This window comes from Tympanuchus pallidicinctus, unplaced genomic scaffold, assembly GCF_026119805.1.
Source record: "Tympanuchus pallidicinctus isolate F22 unplaced genomic scaffold, pur_lepc_1.0 scaffold1, whole genome shotgun sequence".
Classification (NCBI taxonomy): domain Eukaryota; kingdom Metazoa; phylum Chordata; class Aves; order Galliformes; family Phasianidae; genus Tympanuchus; species Tympanuchus pallidicinctus.
The window spans coordinates 6,087,126-6,107,303 of NW_026294618.1; the positions used below are offsets into that span (position 1 = coordinate 6,087,126).

The following is a 20,178-nucleotide window of genomic DNA, read 5'->3' on the forward strand; positions in this document are numbered from 1 at the left end:
ATCTGCAAACATGAGGTCAGCAAAAAAACCCTCACTATCTCAGACAACGGCATGAATTACAGTCACTGCTCCACTTCCTGGTTACTAAACACAGTGAGTGTTTTAAACACAGCAACTGCAGAACATAAAGGCCTTGATTTCAAGTTTACCTTTAGTTCTCTGCTGAGTTTCTTCCCTGTCCTAGCCTGCTCTTTTCCCCATCTTTTACTTCTGTACCCACTTCAATCTCTGCCTTGACACAACTAAAGGCCCAACGCAGTATTTGTGCTCTGCAAGATCCTTTCACCACGACATCAGTTTAGAGGGAGCAAAGGTGAGCATATTTAACTATCTTTGAGGACTACACAGCCTAATAAAACAGCTTAGTCACAGAGCTGTTATATTCTATAGCTACTCCACAGCTTACTGCTTCGTGCTGTTCCCCTGCACACTGCCTTGTGGTGGCAGCTCCTCCTCAAAACAGCCCAGTTACCAAAAATGTATCCCTTACCTCCAAGCATGCTCCACTGCAGAGCCTGTGCATGAATATGACATTTCAGGACACCACCAGCCCCAGTGCAACCCTCTGTGGTACTGAAGGGAGAGCTGAGCTCATACAGGAGATAAGTCAGGGTAAGAACAGCACCAAAGCCCTGTGCTGTCACACCAGAAGCTGGGCTCTGCAGGACATCACAAGCTGGCAGACTGCTCACTCTGGGATCTTACACATTTACTCACCTCATCTATGTTTCTGAGCCACTTGCTGATGTTTTCAAAGCTCTTGGCATTGGTGATGTCATATACTAGCATGATTCCCATGGCACCTCTGTAGTAGGAGGTGGTGATGGTGTGAAACCGCTCCTGCCCTGCTGTGTCCCTGCAAAAAGATCAGGTAAGAGAGAACATCAGAGGCAAGCCATGAAGAAACCAACAGCATTTACCTGTAAAGCCAAGAGTGCATGGCACAGTATGTGCTTTACTGCACCACTACTGATGGGGAGTGGATTTTTTTGGCTTTGAAAGAACACATTTCAGGTTCAACTGAACAAAAGGCATTGGACAGCTTAACTGGGCTTGCACAGCTTCATTTTCTGCCTTCTTAGTTACCCATTGAGCACAGTGGCAGGTCATCTGGCATCTCACCACAATCAACACACCTGGTATCTACTGACAGTAGGAAACTTGATTTTAAACTTTATACTTCTTAATGACAACTTCAAACTTCCTCCCAGAAGAAGAAACTTTCCTTTCCACGTTTCTCATCTCAGGGCTGCATCCCAAAGACTTCTGAGCCTCGGTGGAACGAAGCAATTGGGAGGCAGGTTGGAACTGGGAGAAGTGATGACTTTACCCAACAGCACCAGAAAGTGTCCCTTTCCACCTCCAGCCATGAAGATAAGCATAAAACATTTCCCAGAACTCAGGCCTTGTTTTCTGATCAGTTTTATAAAGCTTTAACTTGATCTAACAAATTTCTGCTCCTGAAATTGTACATCTAGGAGATGTACTGCAACTGTAACATTAAGCTGTCAATTTCTGCGAGGAAGAAAATCGATCATGAAAGATTAATGAAGGCATCTATTTTCCCATCTCATTTTGGTATCTTTGAATGAGATGTGTGAGAGCTGGTTAACCAAACCTGCATACCATTAAATTCAGACTTTGGATTTAACTGCACATCTTTCAGAGGACACAAACCTTACGGATTACACTGTTACAGAGTTTTCAGTGACACTATTTGCAAAAGCCAGAGTCAAAGGTGTTTCCCAATCTGACCTAAGTTGAAATGATGCCCAACCACTCCAGGCAGTCACCGTGCTCCCCAGCTGACACACATTTCCTTGCTGGGAAAGCAGTCACCTCAGCAACCCAGTCCATTCCCTGGCCCTAAAACCACCACGGCGTGCCCACATGGGGTTAAAAGATGGCTGAGGTTTTGCTGAAGACCTCTGCCAACAGCTGGCTTGAATGGCAACAACTGCCTCCTCCTCTCTCCTCCTTTCTGTCCCATTTGGAAGGTTCTCCCCACGGCACGCTTAGGCTTCCCCTCCCGCAGTTTAAGACTCAATCCTCATCTTACTTTTGCAGAGGAGTTCACTGCCCTTCCGGCCTCAATTACAGATCAAACACAGCTCTTGCACGCCCCCTGAATTCCCTGAAGCCACCCCAAGCTCTGTGGACTTTATTCCCTGGCTGAAGGCCTCACCCACACAGCCTCGCTTGCTGCTCTCTGGACTACGTCGCACTGACCCACGTCTCACTGAGGTGCAAGACCCAACACCGCGCTCAGCATCATACAAGAAAAGCTTCTCCAAGACTTTGCCATATCATCATGCATCCCACTCCTTTCCCTCGTGGTTAAGCAGTCTGTTCTGATACCTGAGTAAGCTGATATACATACCAAACCTATGGTGATACCACCAAACCAACTGATACCGTACCAAACCAACCCTGCATTTGTCTCTACTGAACTTCACAGAGCTTTTTCCAACGACAATTCTATCAGTCAGCACCAATCTGAATTATAATCACAGAATCACCAAGATTGGAAAAGACCATGAAGATCATCCAGTCCAACTGTCCACCTATCATCAATATTTCCATACACACGTTGCAACTTCGTCTTCTCCTGCTTTGCTTTAATACAATAACCATGTTCTTCCTTCCTTCCTTTCCTATCACAAAACTTGGCACAGACTCTTACAAAATCACAGAATCACAGAATGGCCTGGGTTGCAAAGGCCCACAGTGCTCATCCAGTTCCAACTCCCGCTGTGTGCAGGTCACCAACCAGCAGCCCAGGCTGCCCAGAGCCACATCCAGCCTGGCCTTGAATGCCTGCAGGGATGGGGCATCCACAGCCTCCTTGGGCAACCTGTGCCAGTGCCTCACCACCCTTTGGGGGAAAAACTTCCTCCTAAGATCCAACCTAAACCTCCCCTGTCTCAGTTTCAGACCATTCCCCTTGTCCTGTCAAAATATCTCAAGAGAGCTCCTACTCACACATAATTTCTCTCCTTGTGAGCTTTGTACAGACTTGACAGCACCTTCACCTAATGCATTTCCCCCTCACTTCCTTCTACTAGGCAGGACAGTCTCATTAAAGCCTTACCAACACCACTGAGATATATGACACAACTTCTCCCTTCCTGACGAGGCCAACAACCACCATAGAACTCAGGTTGACTTTTACAGTTTGGTTTTGGCAACATGTAGCTGTTACTCACTGCTTGTCAAGTCCTACGCACCCACCACCAACTTGCCTCACTTACTCCTCCAGTATTTTCTCAGGCAACTGAAGCTAAGATAATGGACAAAAATCAAGATGGGGAGGGAAAACGCAAAGAACCTGTTTTGTATTGGTTTCAATTTTTCAGCATTATTTGCCCTTTCTCCTCCCTAATGGATCCCTCCATTCATTATTCAAAGATAACTCTTAATGCAGGTGAGATTAGAGAACTGACTGGAGCAAACAGAGGAAGTGAGTTATGGTTTCCTAAGTGCCCAAGATGATGAATCCGCCCTGAGTAAATGGCAGAGCACAATGGCAGACCTCCTGTCTCGCCCTCTGCCCTGGGTTGCCATTCTTTTGTTCAGAGCTCTAGGGTGGAAGAACACGCTCTGAAACTACAGGTGTGCGTTACATCCTTGATGTAGGTGAAATATTTGTGGAAGCCAGCTAGCTCTCCAAGCTAAAATAAACATAGACAAGTCTACAAAGATAGCCAAAGAAAATGAGGCCCTGCTGTGTGAGAGGAGACAGAACTCAGTTTGTTTAGCTGCAATATGAAGACAAAGAAGGTTGTCCTGTGGGAATCGGAAGAAGAAACAGAAGGAAGATGAAAAAAATCTATGTAAATTATTCTCATGCTGACATTAAAGTATGCATAAACTATATTACATTAGAATCCAACCAACAGAGAAAGGAATTTCTGGGACAGCTTTCCAGCTGACCGAGCGGAGACTAAAGAAACCTTAAAATGCACCGTGATTTGTTTACGAAGGGCTGACATGGATGCAACAAGAGGAGATTGCATCTGATCATCTGTGAAGATCCGTCTTGTCGGCTCAGCTTGAAATAATGGTCCCCAGCCCACTGAGCCAAAACATTCACAGAAAATAACCCCAAGTATTTCACGGCCATACCATTGCTTCTGCCTCTAATATTCTCCAAGCTGCACAGCAGGATTCTGCTTTGAAGAAACCAGACTGCTGGTACTGGGTACACGTCAGGACCTTTGGCCACTGGGCCAAAGATGTTCCTTCACACAGGAAAAATCATAAAATCATAGAATGGCCTGGGTTGCAAAGGCCCACAGTGCTCATCCAGTTCCAACCCCCTGCTGTGTGCAGGTCACCAACCAGCAGCCCAGGCTGCCCAGAGCCACATCCAGCCTGGCCTTGAATGCCTGCAGGGATGGGGCATCCACAGCCTCCTTGGGCAACCTGTGCCAGTGCCTCACCACCCTCTGGGGGAAAAACTTCCTCCTATTATCTAATCTAAACCTCTCCTGTTCCAGTTTAAAACCATTCCCCCTTGTCCTATCACCATCCACCCTCACAAACAGCCATTCCCCCTCCTGTTTCTATGCTCTCTTCAAGTACTGGAAGGCCACAATGAGGTCTCCTTGGATCCTTCTCTTCTCCAATCTAAACAAGCCCATTTCCCTCAACCTTTCCTCATAGCAGCGGTGCTCCAGCCCTCTGATCATCTCAGTGCCCTCCTCTGCACCTGCTCCAAGAGCTCCATGTCTGGCAGACACTTCACTATTGGAAATTTCAGGCTTTCTGCCAGAGAAAAAAAAAATATCATAGAGATCTGTAATTAGAAAAGCATCAAATTGCTGTATAGGAAGACAGAAAACACCACAACATGCTCTTCCACCTCGAGCCACGTGCATGGTGGATTGTCTCCAAAGCTGCCAGCAGCAAAAATGAACCTTTCAACCTCCCCAGGATAATTGCAAATCTGAATGGGACCAACTGCACTCTCGTCAGTGGAGCTGCCTGCAGCTCAGGCTGGACACCACCATCCTTGTCCTATGCAAATTCCTGTATTTCTGAAGGAATTCCCACATGGAACCACTTCAGCTTGCTACAGTAGTAAGACACTTCATAGAATAACAAACTCATGTGAGTAGAAGGGACTTTCAAAGGTCATCCAGTTCAATTCCCCTGCAATGAACAGGGGCATCCACAGCTTCAGCTTCCTTCACTTGAGGATGGTTATTCCTGCAATGAGCCCACTGCTGAACCAGGAATTCTGAAGAAACCTGTCCACCCACAGGGATGTGCTCCCTGGAGAAGAAGCACTGATTAATTTGGCATCATGAACCTCTAAACAATTAAGAACTGCGTATCCAAGAAGTAAAGCTATTTCCAAAACTCATAACCAGTCAGAAAGGTGGTAAGGAAGCACACGGGCGTACAAGTCCTATGAAGGGAGGATCAGTGCCAGCTGAGCAGTGGAAAAAGAAGAAAAAAATAGCTGTCTTCAGTTCTGTGAGCATGCTGCTCTCTTCTATCCAACATCAGTGTGCTTGGTTTGTGGAGTTCACTTTCCCAACACCAACATCCTGTAAATCCACATTTCGGATCTGCTCTTACAACTCCTTGGTGTTGTTGTTTGTTTCTTACCACACTCTGTCTGTGGACAGAGACCAAAAAGCAGCCGTGCTTTCTGCAAGCAATTTTCACAGAGTGTTCTTAAACAACTGCAAGGAGGCTCCTAGCAAAACTCTTCTGCCATAGCAATACAGGGTGCACCACGATCCTCTTATTTTTCCAGTTCTATTCCAAAATACCTGGTGGATCTGGGTGTTTTTTCCTCCATGTTTTCCTTTCTCTGTCTTATTTCCATTACGCTGACCAGGATCTCCTCCAAGTCTCTCACTGCTGCTGGTGGGTTTCCAGCAACTCTGATTTCCACTGTCCTTGACCTTAATGAGTTCTCCCCTCCTCTTTGGCATCTGCTACTGCTGTGTACTTCTGAACGACAGTAGCATTTCCTTTTGGCCTCCATTTCCTTCATTTCACAGCATGAAAAAGCCAGATCTGATCTGTGTGTGTGCTCTTCTAATACACAGCTGCATACCTGGTCAGGCCAGAGGTTCCACAGCCCCCAGTCCTTTGTAGTTCCAGGACTTTTGCAGCTAGAGATCACATCTGCATGTTTAACAGTGGAAAACGAGCTGTTCTTTTGTGAATTCCCATTTACAGCCACCAAAACATCTTGTGATGGGGAGTTGCACAGCTTTGCCTCATTTCCTCATGCCTTGCACAAGCTGCAAGGAGTGCCCTTGTATTGCCTTTGTATTACAAAAGGACATGAGTTAAATCCACCTCTGCCCACCTTCTCCACCATACCCACTATTTTAAAAGCATGCTTTGGTTTTTTTTCCTCACAACCCTTAGAATTCTGTGTTTCCCAGTTCATTTTAGCACAGCTGTTACACCCCCCTGCAATCCTACTTGCCCTTTCTAACACATACTGATCTGAACTGCACAGTGTCGAGCACTGACAATTCCTTGTCCACTGGAAACCATTGCACTCACTGTATCAGAAAAATCACATTCAATCTTTCCACTGTTACACTACCCTAATAAGGCTACTGAATTACAGTATGCTTAAGCATTGTGGTTTCCATTTCAAAGCAATTCTTCCCAAGTCCTGGAGAGCATGCTATTAGTTTTAACAGCTGAATTTTTAGCCCTGCTTCTCTGTTCCTCAAAAGCATTTCATCTCTTCTGCAATAATAACAACATTCCCCAGAGCAATTCGCCTTCTTTTTGCTGGCACCTTTGTTTTCCCTCTCTTCTCTGTACTCATGACAGTCTCTGAAAATACAAGCATTTTTCAAGGCATTCCTCAGTGTCACGCCTCCCAGACGCCACCCAACTTCAGTATTTCTATTCTCATTCTGTAACAGTACAACTACCTGTGGCTTTCCATACGATTTTCCACCATATACTTTAAGCCAGCAGCATTTCTCAGCAGAGGGGCAGTTCAACAGCCCAGCCAAGATCACTGATCCCTCCATCACGTGCCACCACCCAGAAGTTGCCATACCTTGACTCCTGCTGTTGCTCCTTCACAAAGCCAGCCCTGAGCTCTGCCCCATCCTCCTTGGCTTGCAGCTCAAGCACTCCTCAGGGCTTGCTCAGCCTAAGCAAGGCCACCCAGCAGCTCCCTGCACACCAACACAGCCCCATTTGCTTCCAGGCCCCCCACTGTTTCCCCTAGTCCCAAGCTTCCTACTTCAATGCTTGGCACATTTGCTCCAAATGTAACATGAACACACTAATCCTAGCTTGATCCTTACTGAACAGCAACCCCACTTTTTAATAGCAATGAGGTATCGAGTTGCTTATCACCTCTGGCAAGGTTTAACTCAGCTTGACCTTGATATTCTTGCTATATATATATTCCAGAGGTCAAGGCATGACTGAGGTACTGACACGTCTGCTCATTTTCCATGCCTGAGGAAGGCAGCTGCCCTGTTTTGCAGGAAAGGCACAGAGCTGTATTAGAAAGTGCCATTTTCATCTGCTTGCCCACTGAGACTGCAGCTCCACCCCAAGCAGTGCAAAGCCACCTGTCCTCCAAATCACTTTGGAGACACTGTAGGGTATTGGGACCCAGTGATACAGCTCTGCAGGTAGGCAGAGAGAGATTTAACACGTGGGCGACGGAGAACTACATGCAGCAGTGAGAAACAGGTCAAAATCGTAACTTAAAACTCAGGAACTTATTTCTGTTGTTTCCTTCATTATTCCTATAAATTCTGATGAGTATGCTGCATCAGATGTTGCTGGGCACGCAATGCAGAAGCATGTCTGCAACTAAATATCGACTGAAAACATGAAGGTACCCGGTGTCTTTTCTCCTGCCCTTAACTGAGAAGTACTGCTCTCTATCTCCCAGTCTTTCCTTCTCTTCTGATGATTTTATTCAAGCATGGAGCTGTGTCCCAGTGTGGAAGTTCTTCCTATGGCTCAAATTTATTCTGATTCAGCTGTGTTAGCTCCTGTATAAAACACAACCCATACTCTGGTCACAAGGAAAAGCCATCAGTATAGCCTTGAGCTTCTATGGGAAATGTTCCACTCAAAGCATCCCCAAATTACTGCAGCAGTGAAGTGCAATGGGGAAATGTGTTACACAACTACTAGAAGTGCAGGCTGAGTTTAAACACAGGAAGTGGGAGTTAAATATAGATGCACTGCACAAAGCATCTTCACCCAAAGTCACTGCTGTTCTAAACCAAACCACTGCTGAGCTCAACTCCTTGTACAAGCAAAGCTGGAAAATACAGCATCTGAGAGGCGAGGTGGTTTGTTTTGTTGTGGCATCAGGAGTGCATGCCATAGGAACTTTATTTTCTGCTTTCCAAGTTTCATTTCAAATGTGAAACTTCAAACTAGCAAGAACAGGAAGCAGGCCTTTGTAGATTCAGACAACCTCAACTAAAGGTTACAATTTTACCAACCTCAGCTCATTGAAACCCCTCTTTCTTTCCTTTCTCTAAGCCTCCAAAACCCACAGCACTTACAGCTTCATTACAGCTTGCTTCTCTGTCTACACACGCATTCCAAATCCCCAACACTGCATATCTGCTGTTTTCACATTTCACCATTTCATGATGACGTTTTCCAGCGTTCAGTTTAAGCCCATCCAATGTTTTGCTCTGTCCACAGCAAAGCCATGTAACTCACAGCACCAGACTGCTGTGGTAAAAAGGTAACACGCACAAAGATTGTTTGAAGACGTGATTTGATCTTGTTGAAAACCTGAATGCAGTCTAAATGAACTGATAACATAGCAAGAGATGCTAAGCACGTCAATCGATGAAGCTATTACACCTGAATGCCTCTTTAGCTAATGCTCTCTCAATGCCTTCCCTCACTGCCTTGCTTTCAGCTCGCAGCTGATCTATACTCCTCTTACTTCAGATATCTCAATCTAAAACATTGCCCTTATGAAGATGGTTGCCCTTTGTGGCTCCCTGATGAAGCATTCCAGTGCTACACAGAGCTACTTCATCCAAGTGCTTCATTATCGACCAGTCTACACAGGAAAAGCAACTTCAGGAACTCTTTCCCTTGCAGAACACAAACCAAAGTAACTAAGTTGCCCCGGTTCTGCTAAGGAGTTGCTGGCAGGACTGCAATACCAGAATCAACTGAGAGATGGGATGCATGCTTTGAGTAGCAATAACAAGATGGGTTTTTTAATGAACGGGGACAAAAAGGGGCAAATGCTGTGAACAGCACAGCTAGAGAACGCATCAGCAGTACACACAGTCAGCTGAAGGGGGAGTTGAAGCAAAAACACGGGCTAGAAGCCATTAGCTTTCCTGATCTGACTTGTCACAGAGCTATTAAATGGGGAAGAAGTGGGGAAAAAGTTATGCAAGTTAGACATGCAGAATGAACAGAGGGAAAACAATGCACATCCAGCTTCATGTGAGGCTTCCTATGGAACAGCCAGCTGAGAAACTCTCTAGTTTGCTATGGAAGAATACAAAGTAAGCATGGAGGTGGACTGCAAAGGAAGGTCACTTGACAATGCAAAGTTTGAGATTTGAAGCAACTCTTAAGGATTCAAGTTTTAAAACACTCCCCACTAGATCACAGACTGCAAGGATTCTGTCGTCCCAACCAGGAGTTGCGTTAACAGTCCGTCCCAAAGAGCAGCCCAGCAACAGCAGCTATCAATGCAGCACCTCATCTCTTCCCTGTTTCTTAAAAACAACAAAAAAAGAAGGGAACTTTACACTTGGAGCCTCTCCACTTCTGAAAATACACAGCTCCAACAAAATTAGATTCCCCAGTGCAATCTTGGAAAGAGAATCTGCTTCTGAAGGAAAGCACCCAGAGGATGGCACCATGCGGCTTCTTGGCTTGGCTACTCACCATATCTGTAGCTTGATCTTCTTTCCTTGTAATTCAACCGTTTTAATCTTGAAGTCTATCCCTAAAATAAACAAAAAAAACATAAACAAACCATTGGTATTTAATTACAAAAAGCAATTCCACACTCTGACACACAAACAGCTTTTCTTTTGCAGCACCAGCTAAATCAAGGGTAACCAACAAAGGTGGAGTGCGAGTGCCTACAAACACAACCAGCACTCAAAGGGGCTGCCATCAGCCACTGACACCCCCAGGTGATATTTTTATAGTCTTATGACAAACCTTAGCAAAAGCCTTCACATTTTTCTCACTTGTGGCTCAGAAGAGAAAAAAAAACATGAAATTTCTGCAATTGCTTTGAGAACTTGCTAAAGGAAGAGGTGTTGGAACGTAGGTACAAATTGTAAGATCCTAACTGAAACAGCAAGGTTTTTTTTATTGGCTTTGGGGTTTTTTTTGCCTATTAATCCCCTTCAAGTAATCCACTTGTGGAAATAACACTAATCACAGCAATCTCCCTGCTTGCAGCCTGCAGGGCACTGCTCAGAGCAGTCAGAGCTAACACACCGTGTGTAACAGGACCCGACCATCAGAAATAGCCATGCTGCTGGGATCTGACACAGGGCCCCACGTCCTCTTTGAATCATAGAAACATTCAGGTTGGAAAAGACCTCCGAGATCCCCGAGTCCAACCCCAGCCCATCCCACCATGCCCACTGTGCCACATCCCCACAGTCCTGGAACACCTCCATGGATGGTGACCCCACAGCCTCCCTGTGCAGCTGTGCCACCGCAGCACTGCTCTTTTGGAGAAGAAATGTTTCCTAATATCCAACCTGAACCTCCCCAGGCTCAGCACTCCACACGAGCACAGCATCTAGACACAGCACAGCTAAGGCTTTACTTTCAGTACCAGCTAAGACGAAATAGTTCACATGCTACATTGTGCAAATGCTGCATGGCACTGCAGGGAGTCTGTTAGGAGTGGAGCTCACCAGGGCTGGCTGAGAAGACAAAGGACAGCTGCTTCAAGAAGCACGAAGTACCAAACTGACAATGGGTCAGTAGCACTGAAACCAGAACTTCATATTTTCATAATTAATTCTACCATAATAAATTGTTTACGAGAATGAGAGGCATCAGAGAGAGGACAGTTAAAAAACCCTCAATGATCCTGAAGACAGAAACACTCAGTGCTGCTGAGAGCCATTTCATGTAATGTTATGTGTATGCTAGCTGTGAATTCTGAGAAGCAGAACCTAACGATGAGAGGAAAGGCCTACAGCTCAGGTGTGACCACAGAGAGCCATGGATCAACGGAGACAACCCAGAAGATGTGCTAAGACAGGTGAATGCAATGCCACACGCACCCAGCGTGCAATTTCCATTGGAGACCAGGAAACAGAGACACCGTTACACAAGAGCTGGGTGAAACCTCCCTTGTGCAGCATGCCCAGACCGTCTGCTCTTCCCCAGACAAAATGGGTTTCAACACAAAGCAGACCAAGCGGAGGGACGCCCAGCAGCCCCACACACAACATGTGGATCCGTTCCTTTGTAGGAGCCTGCACAGATTGCAGCCTGCAAAGCAGGAGCACAACGCCCTAACAGCAGCCAGATGCCGAGGTCTGCCTTTCCATCCAAATCAGCGCTGCTAACTTCTCGTAATTCCCCCAAATCTGTTTGGACTTTGTTGCAAGCACAGACTTCCCTCCCAGCTCTGCAAGGTTATTTTGTACCAAGGAAAGTTAAGCAGAATTTATGAAATGCACCATTACACAACGGGTCTACGTGGGATGCCTGCTTCCAATCTGCCCAGCTCAACCCCTTTCACTCCAATACACTGCACACAGTCTTCCATTGTAACAACAAAACGTTAGCTAGGAAATGGTTTTTACCTCTCAGCAAGGACACCAAAGCCTTCCCATCCCAGGAGGGCTGTGTCTGAGGGACAAATGGTGGCCATGGAGCAATAAGGGAGAATGGGCCTTGAACAAACACCCAACACAGCTCTTCTTACAGAGGTTGTGAGAACAGCAAGTCTTTCATCAGCACCAAGATGAGCACAAAGGGGCAGAACTCCCCATTTCCAAGGATTTAAAGCAGTTCTGTGATTAAACGCAGTAGCTGTTGCCCCATGCTACAGCGGCAGCTTGGGATGCAGACACTCTAATTTCAGGTAAGCATGCCATGTTTCCTAATTGGCCAACTGGGAGCTGGCAGGTCCAACCTATCAGGAGTAAGAAACTGCTAACTAAGCTACATTCGTGAAGCAATACAACTGGTATCATTGATAAACCAATGTGCTGAACGACCAAAAGCCAACGAACAGAGCTGCCCCAAGCAGGGCTTAGTCAGCATGACTGACATCCACAGCACAGGGCCTTTGGCCAAGCTGCTGGTTGTGACGAAGCACACCAGAGCAACACTATCTCCACCACCACACGCCCCTGGCATTTGCCAAAAGATCTTATTTAAGAGTATTTCCCCCAGTGCCACTTGCTTTCGAGCTCTGCCCAGATGATGCAGGATGTTTGACAGCCGCTCTGCGCGTGTGCTGAGATAAAGTGAGCTGTTAACCTACCCAAACAAATTAATTCTCCTCCCTGAGAGGGATTTAGCTAACTCCAGTATTCAGGGATAAAACAAATCTCTAACTCCATGTTACACTCAGCTTCCACTCCAATTACATTGTAATACTAGCTCAGCCTTCCTAACAAATGTTATAAATAGCAGTGACTATTTGCCTCCAACTGCTTTCACAGTAGTTTTAGCAGACTGAAAAAATGAGATTTTTGCCTGGCTGCCATGGGCTGCTCTGCCCACTCGCTTCAAGCAGCCAGGTTACAGCAGCAGCATGTAGGTCAGGAAGGAGTTTTAAGGCAGTAATGGGCACAAAAACTGAACAGCGTGCTGAACAGACACACTGATGTCATGGGGGGATAATGAGAGAGCTAATGAATTAAAGATGAGCATGATTCCCTCGTTAAGTGTTGATAAGACGTTCATCAGCTTCAGCAGGGCACGCTGGAATTCACAGAGAAACCTGGAGGCCCATGGCCAGCCTATTGCACATTCAAGGTAATGCAGCCTTTTCAATTAAGAATGTGGGAATGTTTCTATTTTAATATTTTTCACCCAGTTAAATAAGGAAGCCTCAGGCAGTTCATCCAGGCCTCCCAGCTCATTCTTGGGCCACAGACTCACAAAGAACCAAACTCAAGGCTCAGTCAGCTGCAGGCCAGGAGGGGTTTTGGAAGCCAAGATTTGTGCACCAGGCCACTGCAAGGAAGCTCCTATAACTGAGCATCAGCAGAGGTCACTGCTGCCACTACTGTGGACAAAACATTCCAATGGTATTTGTGCAGGGTGACATACCTGATGGCCTTGGTGAATGTAGAACTGTTTGCTCAGCAGTTTGAGGCTTCTATCGCTCTCAATGAAAGACATTAATGAAGACCCAGGAGTTGTAACAGCAGAACAGAGTACTATAAATGCATCACCATTGCTGTGTATCACCTTACACATTTCCCAGCCCCAACAAGATTTTGTGGAGATCCCTCTGCTGCCGTTAAATCACAAACCAAAACTGAAAGGCAGGACGCCATCAGCATGAGAGAAGGAGACATTCATCCTCTGTCACTCCCTGTCAGCAATAAGCCGGCCCCTCGCAGGCAGCACGGACTGTGCCTGCATTCTTCCCCAACAAAGCCACCATTGAGCCCCAGTGGGCAGCCCCAGGATGCTGACAGGCAACCCGCAGCAGCACAGTGGCCTCAGCACCCCACCTCTTGTGTTTCCTTGGTTAGTAATTGCTTTGCAACTGCAGTTGCACCGTGCATTTGCAGTGCAGGAAAGCAAAAGTGCAGTGACTCACTGTGCAGCCATCTGCAAGCCACCCACTGGTGTGATACAAAAGAGGATCAGACAAGAGATGGAGTTCTGGTTTTAATTAAACTCTTTGTGATCCCAGTTATTACTTGGGTCTTTCAAAATATTTACAAGGTACTCATACCTACACAGGATGAATACACAACATTCCCAACCACGCTCAGCGCTGTAAGTGCAAACATTATCTTTCAGAGGCTTTAACCGAGTTACAGCTCTTTACAGTCAGCTCAGAGGAATGGCAGCAAACTCCATGCTCCAAAGAACACAGCCCAACAGAAGCCACCTGATCTACACTTATAACCATTTGAGTCCTTAGTGCATTAATTCGGGGTAAGGTCCAACAGACTTGACGTTGCCTAAGAAGGTGTTCCTCTAAATCAGCAGCTCCTTTCCTCTTCAAGAATGGTACAGAAAGAGAGATCTCCAGGAACAGCTGAAAGTATCCTCTTTCCATGGAAAAAGCACAGATAACTGGTTCAGACAACCAAAGAATCATGCAGGTTGGGAAAAGATCTCTACAATCAAGTCCAACCTTCGACCCCTCACCACCACGTCCACCAAACCACATTTCTGAAGTGTCAGAAGAAAGAAGACATCTTTTATTCAAGCAGCTGAAGTTAGGCATCTCATCCATGGTATCTTCTGCCGAATTCATTACACCTCTCCTGGAAGCAAAGACACATGAAGCCTTAGAACATATCCTCCCTATCACGTTCCTTCTTTTCAAAAGTGATTATAGATGGAATACTGGGACAACCAGTATGGGACACATGTGACCCCAGTACACAGAATCTCATCTGCCTACTTCCTTATCACAGGATGCCCTGGTAATATTCTTTGCATTAAAAACCCTGGAGCGCTGTGATTTCAGTGTGACCTGATCTCTGCTGAGTATCAGCTTCAGGATGTTCCTGGGTCAAGATATCTCAAGTAGATACAGACATTTCAAAGTCATGCTGGACAGAGCTTTGAGCAACCTGATCTAGGGGATGGCAGCCCTGCCCAGGGCAAGGGGGTTGGACTACATGATCCTTGAGGTCCCTCCCACCCCAAACCATTCTATGGCCACTTTTTGCTCAGGTATATTGGCACTACTTGACTGCATCTCAACAGATGGGTGCAAGTACATGCAGATTCCACGAGAGCATCATCTCTTTTAAAGGATCTTAGCTTTAAAGAATTATTGAAAACATACAAAAAACCAACAACCAATCTTCTTAATAAAACTTATGTTGAACTCTACTTTGATATTGCAAGCAGCAAATTCATAGCTGACAAACTGACAAAGTTCGATTACCTGGTAATAATCTCAATTTTGATTCCCTAGAAGGGAACCCAAAGAATGGCTTTTTCCCAGGTGGAGAGGAATTGGGCAGCCTTTCCCAGCAGGGCTTCTCCCTTTGCCTGACAGACAGCAATTCTTGCAACCTCCCTGAGGTTTCCTGGCACATTTCCCTTCACTTGGTCCAAGTGATGGAAAAGGAACAAGCACCCAGCAGTTCAAGGTTTGCCTTTGTAACCTTCTCTAGAGAACCTGCCTTAGCAGAGGGTTGGAGATGATGAGCTCCAGAAGTCTCTTGCAACTCCTACCATTCTGGGATTCTGCAATCTTTTTAACAGACCATTAGGAATATCAGGAGTATTACTCTTAATAAAGCATTCAGGAATTAGTGAGCGTACAAACTAATGGTGATTCAGAGCACAGTGGACAAGAAACTTGAGTTGTTCAGGCTCATTCTTTGGCAAAAGCATCCGTTTTTATCATCGAGAGCAAAATTCAGCTGACAAAGGAAGCAGCAGGCAGCTTTCAGCGAGCTGAGGCAGGTCTCCTCAGCCCCACGGCGATTCCTTCTGAAACACTGATCCACCATGCATTCACCTACAGAGGAGGCAAAACTCAATCACCGGTCTCTGAGTGGGCTGGAACCACGTCCTCCTCCCTGCAGCTCAGATCTGACATGGGCTTCTCTATGTGGCCAACAGGGAAATCTCCCTGGCTATCAATTCCTTTCGGTAGACGTGGCACTGAGGGACGTGCTCAGCAGGCATGGTGGGGATGGGTTGACAAAAGTTGGACTTGATGATCTCAGAGGTCTCATCCAACCTTAGCATAACTCGGTCATTATATGATCAAGTTTTCTTTCCCAAGGGGATAATTGCAATAGAACAATACAAGGATTCACCAGACAAAGTCTCAAAGTCTTGCTCACTAAGTTGATTCTGAATGAGATCATCAGAGGAAGCTTGAACACCTTGGTTACTTTTAGGCAATATTGAGAAACTGCAGATCCGCGTGAAGAGCTGGCACTTCAGGTCATAACTACTTTCCCTAACCTGAAGACTTCACTTAACAGCAGGCAAGGACTATGCAGCATTTGAACTCATGCTTGTCTTTAGCCCTGATCACACCTAGCATGCTCAGCTACGTGGGGAAGGAACAAAGTGGGAAGATGGAAAGGTAATACAACCACAACAGAGAACAAGTGATGCAATCAAAGCCATCAGAAGCGTATCAGAGCCTGACAAGGTGCAAACACACAGTGCTTACAGTCTAAACTAAGCAGGTTTGTACCTCCAAAGAGGCACAAAGAGCTGTGGCAGTAAAACCTCCTGTTTTACAGGACTGAAGGTACTCTGCTCTCCAGCTTTCACACAGGTTTAATCTCAGGAGCAAACAAGCTGGTAGCTAAGTAAATAGGACCAGCTGTGGCTTCCTTTGTGAACATGTGTACGTGCATGTATGTGGAGCTGCATGTGTGCTATGCATATACAGGAGGCTGCACCTTTCCTGCACTCGTGTGCCAATGAATTCCTTGAAGAAACAGAAACCAGAGTATTAACACAAACTTACCAACAGCACAAGCAGCTCCCTCTGAAGATTTGACAAGATGAAAACCAAGGTCACTGAATGCAAGTTTTGGGGGGAAAAAAAAAAAAACAGAAAAAAAAAAACCCACCCAACCTGCAGAGAAAATCTGCAAGTGCACCAACCACTGCATGCAACTCCAGAACCTAAAGGGTCATCATGCACTCACTGCTGTAAGACAAAACTAAGATGAGGTACCTATATAGAAGAACGTTTCTGAACCAGACTGCATTGGTTCGGGGAAGGGAACAAGAGGGGAGGAAAAGAAGAGGAAGGGAGAAGGAAATGGCAGCAGGTAGCACCCATCAGTCAGTTGCTGCCTTCTCTTTTTGCAGAGAAATTTTGGAATTGTAAAATTGCAAGAAGTTTATTCGTTGCTTTCCAAAAAATTAAGTGCAATCAGAACAACAGAGGCAGATGGAGAACAGAGAAGGCAGACACGTCTCTCTTACCCACTAAATACCTGGAGCCAAGCAGTCTGATTTCTACTGCTGGCCCAAGATAACTCCAAACAAACTGCTGCAAAACAAAGTGAGCTATAAATAACTTACTGTACCCACTGCACACTCACTGTTAGGACAGAAGCATTCAATAAGTGAAGTAAAATCCTGTATGATTTGCTAAGAAGCAAGAGTCTCCAGGAACTCAGTGCCCCAGAAGAAGAGGAGAGCCAGAGCAGGCTGAGCTAAGAGCCCCCAAAAAGCAATTGTGACTGAACCCTTAACCATCACAAGAACAGGTAGGAACAGTGCCCAGTGGGGCCCCTCCAGTACAGGGCAGTGACAAGCTTTGGTGTTTCCAGCAGAAGGCCACTAAGGAGATGGAGGAGGGAGCATTCCTTGGTGAGACAAAGCTTGCAGGTCAAGTCCAGAGCTCCAAGCAGCGCTGTGAGCCCAGCAACCCAGTGGCACTGTGATGTTCCAGCTGGATGACAGCTGTGCTCTTCCAGACCATGCCAATGCTCAGTAAGGTCCATGTCCATTGCTCCTCTCCCCTGCAGCTTCCAATCCGACAACTTCAGCTGGATTGAGCACAGCCAAGCACATTTTGCCCCTGGTAAATCCATGCTAAGTATTCCCAACCACTTTCACGCTCGCAAATGACTCCACAATGACTCACTTCTCATGAAGGTTGGACAAGAACTCAAAGACGATCAAGTCAGAATGAAGAGAAAAGGCTTTAATGCAGAAGAGAGTAGATTTAGGGTAGATATCAGAAAGTAATTCTTTACTGTGAGACACTGGAACAGGTTGCACAGTGAGGTTGTGAATGCCCTCTCCATGGAAGCACCGAAAACCAGGCTGGATGGGGCTGTGAGCAACCTGGTCTAGAGAGAGGTGTCCCTGTCTATAGCAGGGGGTGGAAATTACATGAGCTTAAAGGTCCCTTCCAACACAACCCATTCTACAATTCTATGATTTTAAGTCAAAGATCACCATGGTCCAAGACAACTGATCTACCACTGGATGATCTACTGATCTACTACTGGATGTTGTGTTGAGGAACATGGTTTAGTGGGAGCTATTGGGAATAGGTGAACGGTTGGACTGGATGAGCTTTTAGGTCTTTTCCAACCTTGGTGATTCTATGATTCTATGATTATCAGCTCTTCCCTACATCTAATTCCATCATTTTTCATGTTCACTGACTAGAAATGTAACTCAACACTAAACGTATCAGCAGGTGAAGGGTTTATGTGGTAGTAAAACATTCAGTGAATTTATTTGTTTCATCTTTCCTGCACTGAGGTTTTGCCAGTGCAGAATGTGCAAACTGGAAGAGCAGCAAGAACTCACTCTTCCTGCTCTGCAAGGTTTCAAGTCATGACAATTTAGCATTCACCAAAAGCCACATCTAAATGAGCAATATCTTACATGAAGTCTTCGGAAACACGCACTTCATTAATACTAGCACTTTAAGACAGTTCCACAACAACCAGGTATGAGAAAATATCCAGGAAGGCAGTGTCCTGTTTGAGAGCTCAGATTCCATCAGGCTAGATATGTGAGAACAACAGAAACAAGGGATTTAATCAGATCAACTCCACCAGCCACAAACAGTGATGTGATTAGTTTCCCATTTTTTTTGCTCCTCTTTCCCACACATGCTGGCAATCCTTCCATCTTCAGATTGGATCTACCAGTTGAGAAGTCTCCTTCCAGGAAGGACCTTACTTAAGTGCTTACATAACCTATTAAACACCTCCTTTCAGTTCCCTCACTTAAGCAAACATTCACTCCCTTATCATGAAGTCACCAGCTCCAATCCACAACACCCCCGTAGCTGATATTGGTAACTAATATTTTACCTCAGTAACTAATATTGTTGCCTTTGGAATTTGTCTGTGAAGGAGACTGCAGGACATGGGCAGGAGCACTATTGCCAGATCACCTCCTGCCAGTGACATTCTCTTAAAAAAGCCTATAAAAGGGAGCCTATATGAAAGGAGGGGAGTTTGTCAACTCTTTCCTAGGGTAGATAACAGCAGGGCAAGGGAAAATGGTTTGAAGTTGAAGGAGGGAAACTTTAGGGTGGATGTCAGGGGAAGTTCTTTACAGAGAGAGAGGTGAGGTGCTGGAACAGCTGCCCAGAGAGGCTGTGATGCCCCGTCCATCCCTGGAGGTGTTCAAGGCCAGGTTGGATGGGGCCCTGGGCAGCCTGGGCTGCTATGAAATGTGGAGGTTGGTGGCCCTGCATGTGGCAGGGGGTTGGAGCTTCATGATCCTTGAGATTACATCCAACTCGGGCCATTCTGTGATTCTGCAAGACAGCAATTTCAGTGTGACCTAATTCTTCCAATCTAGATGCCTGCATTTGTTGTGCTGCCAAATGCTGTCACAGATTACAAACAAATAAGTAACTGAACTGAGGCCTGTGGTTGGTGGGTATGGCAGGAATGGGTTGACAGTTGGACTTGATGATCTTAGAAGTCTTTTCCAACCTCCACGCTTCTATGAAATAAATTAATGAAAACCAGCCTTGACCTGGAGATTAGTGGAACCCAGCTGAATATTCATTCAGGTGACAAATCTACCCAAATGGCTTACAACACCCCAAAATGATTAAAAGGCCACCTCCCACCAGGGAGGTGGTGGAGTCTCCTTCTCTGGAGATGTTCAAGACCTGTGCGACCTGCTATAGGGAACCTGCTTTGGCAGGGGGTTGGACTCGATGAGCTCTGGAGGTCCCTTCCAACCCCTACAATTCTGTGATACAATTCTGTGATTCTGTTACCCAGCCAGACTTCTGATCTGAAAAAGGCCCCAGTCTCTGAATTCATTCACACCTTTGTAGTTTTCAGGAAGAGGGGATCTTCGCTCAGTGCTGCCGTTTCCCACTTGCAGTTGCCTTGGTGGAGCATTCAGAGCAGTCTGACTCTTGTTCTGGCCAAAACCACTGGGCAGTTCAGACACAGGCAGCCAAGTTCAGCATCACAATTCAGAGCTATGAGAATCAATGACAGACACTTTCCTAACTTGAAATTCTCTTTGAAGTGCTCTCGCTTCCCTTCAAACAGGCAGACAGGT

General features: G+C 45.9%; 1 protein-coding gene and 1 long non-coding RNA gene across 2 annotated transcripts in view; one reads left to right on the forward strand and one right to left on the reverse strand.

The window, feature by feature from the left end:
* The window catches only part of RAB10 (RAB10, member RAS oncogene family), a 38,027-nt gene that overhangs the window by 6,839 nt on the left and 11,010 nt on the right, over positions 1 to 20,178 (reverse strand). Inside the window, exons 2-3 of the mRNA XM_052693704.1 lie at positions 9,895 to 9,955; positions 718 to 856 (exon numbers count right to left, since the gene is read on the reverse strand). Of these exons, the coding sequence (XP_052549664.1) occupies positions 718 to 856; positions 9,895 to 9,955 (200 nt within the window). The remainder of the gene's footprint in view (positions 1 to 717; positions 857 to 9,894; positions 9,956 to 20,178) is intronic.
* The window catches only part of LOC128086011 (uncharacterized), a 159,478-nt gene that overhangs the window by 3,528 nt on the left and 135,772 nt on the right, over positions 1 to 20,178 (forward strand). The window lies entirely within an intron of this gene.